Below are 7,317 nucleotides of genomic sequence, written 5' to 3' on the forward strand. Positions count from 1 at the left end.
CTCCTGCGCCCAGTTATTACCCTGACCACACCAGCAGAAAAATAAAAACAAACTAATATCCAAAAAACAACTACAACACTTCTCCCTTCCCATGAAAAGGCTGAAGTTAAGCATACACTAGTCAGACGTCAACCACCGAGTTCAAGTTTCACATTAAAAGTTGGATTGCAGAAAAATAAAAACAAACTAATATCCAAAAAACAACTACAACACTTCTCCCTTCCCATGAAAAGGCTGAAGTTAAGCATACGCTAGTCAGACATCAACCATCGAGTTCAAGTTTCACATTAAAAGTTGGATTTTAGAACCTAATTGTAAGCTGGCAAGACAATGTATTTATTCCTATGTCCTCTCAGTAAACCACGAAGTCTTGCCACACTCACTATCCAGAACATGCTGCAGGTCTTCGAACTAATTTGGTACGTACCTAAATAACAAAGCTTTGCCTTTGTTATTTCCTACAGAGAAAAATCCACTTCTGGGAGAAAAGTCCATAGATTGAGCAAGATAAATCTGTTTTCGTCTGAACACGGGGAAGTTTGAGAACACAGTACATGAAGGAAGGTGTACCTGTTCAGAAATAGGCTGTTAGTTATAACAATTAGGAAAAAGCCACTAATTCAAATTAAAGTACAAATTTAAAACTGAAGGTCAATGGCAAGTTCAAATGTTCAGTTCTACAGGGAAAAAGGTAGAGGGAACACACCATGAAGCCACTTACTGGAAGTCATTTTTAAGGACTCACTTCCAAGCAGTAAAAATAGGCTTCCAAACCCTAAGATTAAGTCAATAGTTCCACTGTTGGCCAAAATACTGACAAGGCTGACAAAATTTTGAATGAGCTAGGAAAAAAACTACATAGTAAGACTGCTAGAGTTAACAGCTGCTGAAAATCCACACTTGTTGCTGGGTTCTGTTTACAGCACTGAAAAAAGAGCATTTTTAAAAGGGAAAAACAAAAGGTAAACTAGACCATAACATGTTATTGTGAGAACAATTTCTCTCCCCCCTCAAAAAATGTATGTCCTTATAATGTGCAGAATGTTCTACACATTCAAAGATGCTCGGTCTAGCAGCATACATAACTGCTTGCTCAGTATGAGTTTTATTAGTTCATCAGGAATATTTTTATCAAGATAGAAAGAAGCTTGTACTAAAGAAGCTGAACATACCAATTTGACAGCCTCATCGGTTTCACGGGAAGCCACCGCCAAAATTTCTGTGGTGGGATTGAAGGTCACACATGTAGCCGATGTAACGAGGTTCATTATGGCTTTAACTGGTTTAGGATGGTTTTCTTTGAGACAGACATCAGTAGTATATAAATTTACAACTCCAGAAGCTGAACTAAAAAAAGAAATTATAGAGAAGAGAAAATATAAAAAGAAAATACAGAGACTATACCAAGAAGTAACATTTACAGTACATATTATCTTGTTATTGATAGTATCTTGTTACTGATACTCAACTAAAAATGTCATTACCAGTTATTTACTGGAGTTTGTAACAGTATTTTGCCTGCAGCTTGATTTTGCTTTGGAATTTAGAACAGTATTTAGTGGAGGGGTTTGGTGGGGCTTTTTTATTACTTTATAAAGAGGCACACTTAACTGTGGAGAGCCTTGATAAGCTCATCTCTTACATGGAAGAGCTTGGTATCAAAAGACTCTGCAAAGTTTCAAGCTTTTTTGATTTTTTTGACACCCTGTAGAGTAAGTTCACCTCAAAATTCTCTTCTGCAGTGGGTTAAGAAAAAGCATGTTGTACTGAAGTAGTTGCTAGTCTCATTTAAAAGCTGATAAACTAACTCAAGTTGCTTCTTTGTAAGGATACTTAGGGAAACATGCTCAAGCCTGTGGCTTTGAGTCCAGGCATGTTTTCAAATGCTAACATGCTATCTCAGAGGAACCAAATTAGAGGTACAGGAAAGAGAACTAGAAAAGGAAGAATACCCTGAATCACCACTTGTACTACAGAATTTGTGACTGCAGTCAATAGGATTTCAAAATCAACTGCTAAACCCATATATGGCAACAGTAATGCACTAGGAACGATATCGGTATTAATTGTGTTAAGGTATTTATTATCATAAAACAGGCAATACCCATCTATTCGCCTCTATTCCAACCTTCTTAAAAGCAAACCCATTCCATGTTCCTACACGCTCATCAGCCACTAGTAAGTTTACTGAAGAGCTTTGAAATGAGATAGGAAGAAGTTGTCAACGTCACTTACCCACATGCCACATACTGGTTGTTTTTTGAAAGAGCAATGCACTTTCCTTCCAAAGAACCTTCATCTTCAAATTTGTGTAGACACTTTCTGCTCCTCACATCCCAAATGAAAACTTCACCTTCCTCTGGTTGCAGAAAAAAGCAGAAAATTAAAGAAATCGTACATAAAGAAAACATTAGATTTCTATTTTGTTATAATAAATTTGATTAGATGACAGCTATTAGTTCATTTACAACTATTGAATATAGGCTATTTAAAAAAAAAAAAAAAACAACAAAACCCAAAAACTAAAGGCACACTTAAATTGTTAACTCCATTCTTCAATGACTGATTGCTTGGCTGTACTTTTATGCCAGTCGCTGGTATAGTCTTTTAACTACCCTTGTTAAACAGTAAATTACTGATAAAAAATTATGCAATTTAGATGGAATTATGACTAGAGTTGTTAAAGAGAACACTTACTTGAATAGCTATATATTTTACTGCTGTCTGGAGTGAAAGCAGATGCAGTGCACCTTCCATTTACCTTCATAGTGCTGATAAGTTCCTTTGTCTATAGGATGAAGAACAACAACGGTGACAATGATTCTATCACAAATCTGTAGGCAAACTGTTTCCATACTCCTGTCCCACAAAAACCTTAAGTTGGCTACACTGACATTAGAAGAACAGCATCAATGTTTTCAGAGCCTACACATCAGAGCACAAGTCGATGCTCATGCGTCCATGATCAATTTGCTGTTGCACAACTACAGCTTGTTCAAGAAACACCCATTTGCTCCCTTCGCTGAAGGTTCTTCAGTATATAATGGAACTGAACTTCCTTTTTGAATTTTTTTTCTCAGTAAAAGTTTAAAACTATCCAGCTGCTATCATATGGCATTTTTAAATTTAACTGAAAAAATTCTATGTGCATTATGAATCACAGTAGATGGCACGATTCATGAACACGGTACACCAGCACGCACTAGTGCTGTTCCCAAAAAAGCAGTCCTATATTTCTTCCGCAGTCAGATGCCTGTTTCTGTACTGAGACCACTGCTTTTGCCAGCAGAGCATTCGTGCAATCAGCCCAAACACAACACTGATGTACGACTTTTTCCAGTGACAGCTTAGAAACCCATGAAACTCTGGTCTTGGCTCCAGCAGTCCCAGAGAGAACCACATAGCCAGGAATAAATTCTCCTAAAATAATTTCCCAAAGCTAGTTAGTTAATTCAGCGGCTCATTTTTGAAGGCTGTGATAGTATGCATCACACGTCTGTTTCAACTGAAAGCTGGACTGCTTTTCAGATTAAATGTAAGCAAGCAGGTTCAAAAGGAAAAAGGTACCAAGAAGCTGAAGCTATATGAACCGTGAAGAGAAACTACCTTCATTGACAACAAGTGAAGGTAACCTGAGGTTCCAGTTATAAGCATAAATGATCCATCTGGAGAGATTTCGAAGCTTCTGAGAAATCTTTCCTCCACACCTTTAAAAAGAGATTCAGAATTTCAAACTGGTATAATTTATTCTTTTTCTTCAACATTCAGAGGTATGATGAACAGGAATAAGATCTTCAGCTTTTCACTTCTGTAACTCATTGTTGCAGTAAAGCTGTAACTCCACTTCATTTACGTGTGACAATTAACTTTCAGTATCCCAGACAAACTAAAACTAAGGATACTCAAGCAAAGATGCCAGAAATCAGGTTAAAAATATGACCTCCAACAACTCACTGCAGTTCCTTTTAAAGTAAAGTCACATGCCATGCCTACTTGTGACAACTTCAACTATGCCCAGACACACAGAGCACTGTAACACGTACCTCTTACTTTTTGTATAGGAATAATACTTCCGCTCATCATGTCATACACAAAGAACATTTTATGGTGAGTACCAGTGGCTATAACTTGTTCTCCATCAGCACTGAAACATGCCTTATAAATTGGAAAACTCTCTAAATAGATGCTCTGTATTCTCGGATTCTTTATACCATCAACCTTCAAAAACACAAAACCAGAGTATCATGTTAAAGAACACATCAAATACTTTCACGTTGAAAATTCATAGCAACTAGGCAGTACAAAAGACTTGAATGGGAAGAGGCACACCAGTTTGAAGTATTAATCTCTTCCTCTCTTGTCAGTCCACAAATAACCTGGCTCTTTGCTCCTCACCCATGTATCAGGCACTTCCAGCCCTCTTAGAAATAACTTCACACCTCTTACCCTTCCCTGTCTTGCCTATACTTTGTTCAAATAATCACTTCTATTCTGCTTTTCTAAACGGAAATATTTACTTCACGTTCTTTCCTGCAGCCCCGTGGCAACATCAAATTCAGCTTAGGTCTGCTTGATGCGACTGGGCCATACTAAAAGTTCCTAAATAGTTATGATATTTAATTTTCAGAGAAGGATGGCAGGAGTGTCCCAGGATGAGTAGCTTCCTGCAGCGGTACAGTCTCTCCACTCTCAAAATAATTTCACAGCAATACTACAGTTGTAAATGAAAGCAGACTGCTCCTCACACTACAGCCTTTACAAACGAGAAAAAAACCCTCATGCGTTCTTGTCACCGCGAACCTTAAACCCAAACATTTTTTTTAAAAAAAATCTTCAACTAAAAACTCTGATACACCTAAGTTTGCCTACATTCTCTAAGAGGTTGGTAGGAAGTCACAGACGGAAAATTCTTCCAACAAGATGCCTTCAACCAAGCAAATCTCATTGTAATCACAAACATTACAACCCCCGTGAGCACACCATCATGGGAAGAGGAAAGAAAGGCTATTGCTCCAGGCTACCTCAGGTGTACTTACAAAAAAAATAATAAATTCCATATTAGCGGGCATTTATATAAATATAGATTGAAATTCTTCACCTGAAAGAGTGACACAGATCGATCTTGTCCAGCAGTCATGACTACTTGAGCAGACGGATGGAACTGCACAGTTGCCAGTTTTCCATCAGCAAAACGCTCCTGATTAGCAGGCAAACAGGTGCTCAGCTGGAACAAAGATCAAACAGTTAAAAAAAAAAATACAACATACAACTTACATTTTTGCTTATGCTGATGAACAGCCAATTTAATTGCTCTTTAGTCTGCAAGAGCAAGATCTCAAACCCTACGATGAACTTGTAGACAGCACAACATAAGCAGATAATACATACGGCAAGTTGAGTGAGTTGCTTCAAAGCAGCAGTTGTGGACATAAGAGAAACCAGGTAGCCTCTCTACTGGCTTTTAAATTAACGGTCCATATAAAACTACCTGCATTCTGACTCAGCTAAAACAGCTGTAGATAAACACTCATTTAAGGCTGTTGCTTCTCAAAAACTACTTCAGTAGCCTCAAAGTTGTCAGAGAACTCCATCCTTCCTACACAGAAACTAAAATCCTATTATAAGACGCTCCTTCAAAGTACATCAAATAATTCTTATGTCAAACTACATTTCCATTTACTGTTTCACACTTTGATGATGTGAGCTATCCAGTTTGTCCAACTGTTTACTCTCCAGGTTTCCCAGCTATGGAAACAAGAACTTTGTACAATCACTAATTTTACTGCCTAAATAGCAACAATAAGTCGAAGTGTGCAAATGGGTTAAACTGAGGCAGAAAGACAGGCTTGTCTTTACCTTCAAAATACCTCTTGGCAGGGAGTCTGAGTCTGTAATGAAATTGCCAGTCTTGCAGAGCAGATCATCATCTTCATCAGTGTCACCTAATTAAGACATTGAAAGTACACTGAAAAGGCTAATTCCACAAACACTCCCACATCAAAACCTAGAAATTCCCTACAGAAACAAACTAAATCAAAGCACATTGAAGGAAGAATGGAAGAAATAAAGTTGACTTATCCAGTATACAATCATACTACTGAAACTGAGAAAACACACCAAAAAAATTATTTTCTGAAGAGCTGAATAGGGAAATGTAGAAATACAAAATGGTAATGGATTTACTTACTATCACTTGCAGTCCGTTTGGATTTTTTCCTGTTTTCTAAATGAGCCCAGGCAGGAACTCCTCCCATCGCTCGCTGAAACCTAGCAAGAGACAGGTGAGGAGGGAAGGGAAAAAGAAAAAAAACTTTTTTGAGAAAGTTACTTCCTTCCACGTGTTAAGCACTTACAGGATACACAGTTGCAATTTTGCAATATTACTTCCAATTAAAACACTACGTAAGGTTTGTTTAAAATTCACTCGGTTTTTAATGTTTTGCTGACCTCCTGAATGTGAAACTAGTATGAAATTGGTAACAAACACTAAAACACTGCTCTTTGGAGAAAGAGAAGCTAATATCAAGACAACCCAAACACATCCAAAGTTCTACTTTGCTATTTGACTATATTCACATTCCAGTTCATTCTAGCATATCCAGTTATATGTATCAAGCTCTTATATACTAAGACAGCATCTTCCATCAACCTTTTTACAAAACAATGTATCGCTATAACAAATTGCTGATAGAACTGTCTAGAAAACAAATTAGATTGCTCACCTCTACTAAACCAAGTATTAAACAAAACAGTCCAGACAACGCTAACACATATTTCATTTACTGTTCTCAGTGTTACCTTGTACTTAAAAATATTGAAAATATTTTAAGAAGCACTGGCTGTAAACAGGGCACATGGACACAGTGGGCAAAGAGGAAAGGGACTTTGAATATCACATAAACTTATCTTAATAGAATCAGCCACACAAACATTAAAGAAACTCACTGTTCTTCAAGTCTTCTTTTTAGCTTTTTCTTAGTAAGGACCTTCTCAGCATCGCTTTTCATGAAATCTTTCCTGTACTTATGGGTCATATCAACGCTAGAAGGGAAAAACACACAGAACACGAAGATCAAACCGAAGTCACAGTCACCCTTAGGTGTGACACGCAACCCCTATCCGCAAACTTGAACTTACTTTTCCTCAGCTTCATCATCTTCATCCACCCAGGCCGGCTTTTTAGCCAAGAATTTACCTTTTGCTTCATTTTCCACTTCCGAATCGCTCGAGTCTTTCTGGAGACTTCTCCTCTCCCTAGCGTTGAGCTGAAAACAACCAACAAGCCCGGGTGAGCCCAGCAGGTGCCGGCAGGGCCGC

General features: G+C 37.8%; 1 protein-coding gene across 1 annotated transcript in view; it reads right to left on the reverse strand.

Annotated features, from left to right (window-relative positions):
- Positions 1-7,265, reverse strand: part of UTP18 (UTP18 small subunit (SSU) processome component homolog (yeast)) — a gene marked incomplete at its 5' end in the record, with an annotated part of 7,647 nt that extends 382 nt beyond the window's left edge. The window contains 11 exons of the mRNA XM_009878157.1: positions 428-570; positions 1,173-1,347; positions 2,236-2,359; positions 2,698-2,788; positions 3,607-3,707; positions 4,044-4,218; positions 5,099-5,224; positions 5,857-5,942; positions 6,188-6,267; positions 6,946-7,041; positions 7,138-7,265. Of these exons, the coding sequence (XP_009876459.1) occupies positions 428-570; positions 1,173-1,347; positions 2,236-2,359; positions 2,698-2,788; positions 3,607-3,707; positions 4,044-4,218; positions 5,099-5,224; positions 5,857-5,942; positions 6,188-6,267; positions 6,946-7,041; positions 7,138-7,265 (1,325 nt within the window). The remainder of the gene's footprint in view (positions 1-427; positions 571-1,172; positions 1,348-2,235; positions 2,360-2,697; positions 2,789-3,606; positions 3,708-4,043; positions 4,219-5,098; positions 5,225-5,856; positions 5,943-6,187; positions 6,268-6,945; positions 7,042-7,137) is intronic.
- Between the last annotated feature and the right edge of the window lie 52 nt (positions 7,266-7,317).

This window comes from Apaloderma vittatum, unplaced genomic scaffold (genome assembly GCF_000703405.1).
Source record: "Apaloderma vittatum isolate BGI_N311 unplaced genomic scaffold, ASM70340v1 scaffold19151, whole genome shotgun sequence".
NCBI classification, from domain to species: Eukaryota; Metazoa; Chordata; class Aves; order Trogoniformes; family Trogonidae; genus Apaloderma; species Apaloderma vittatum.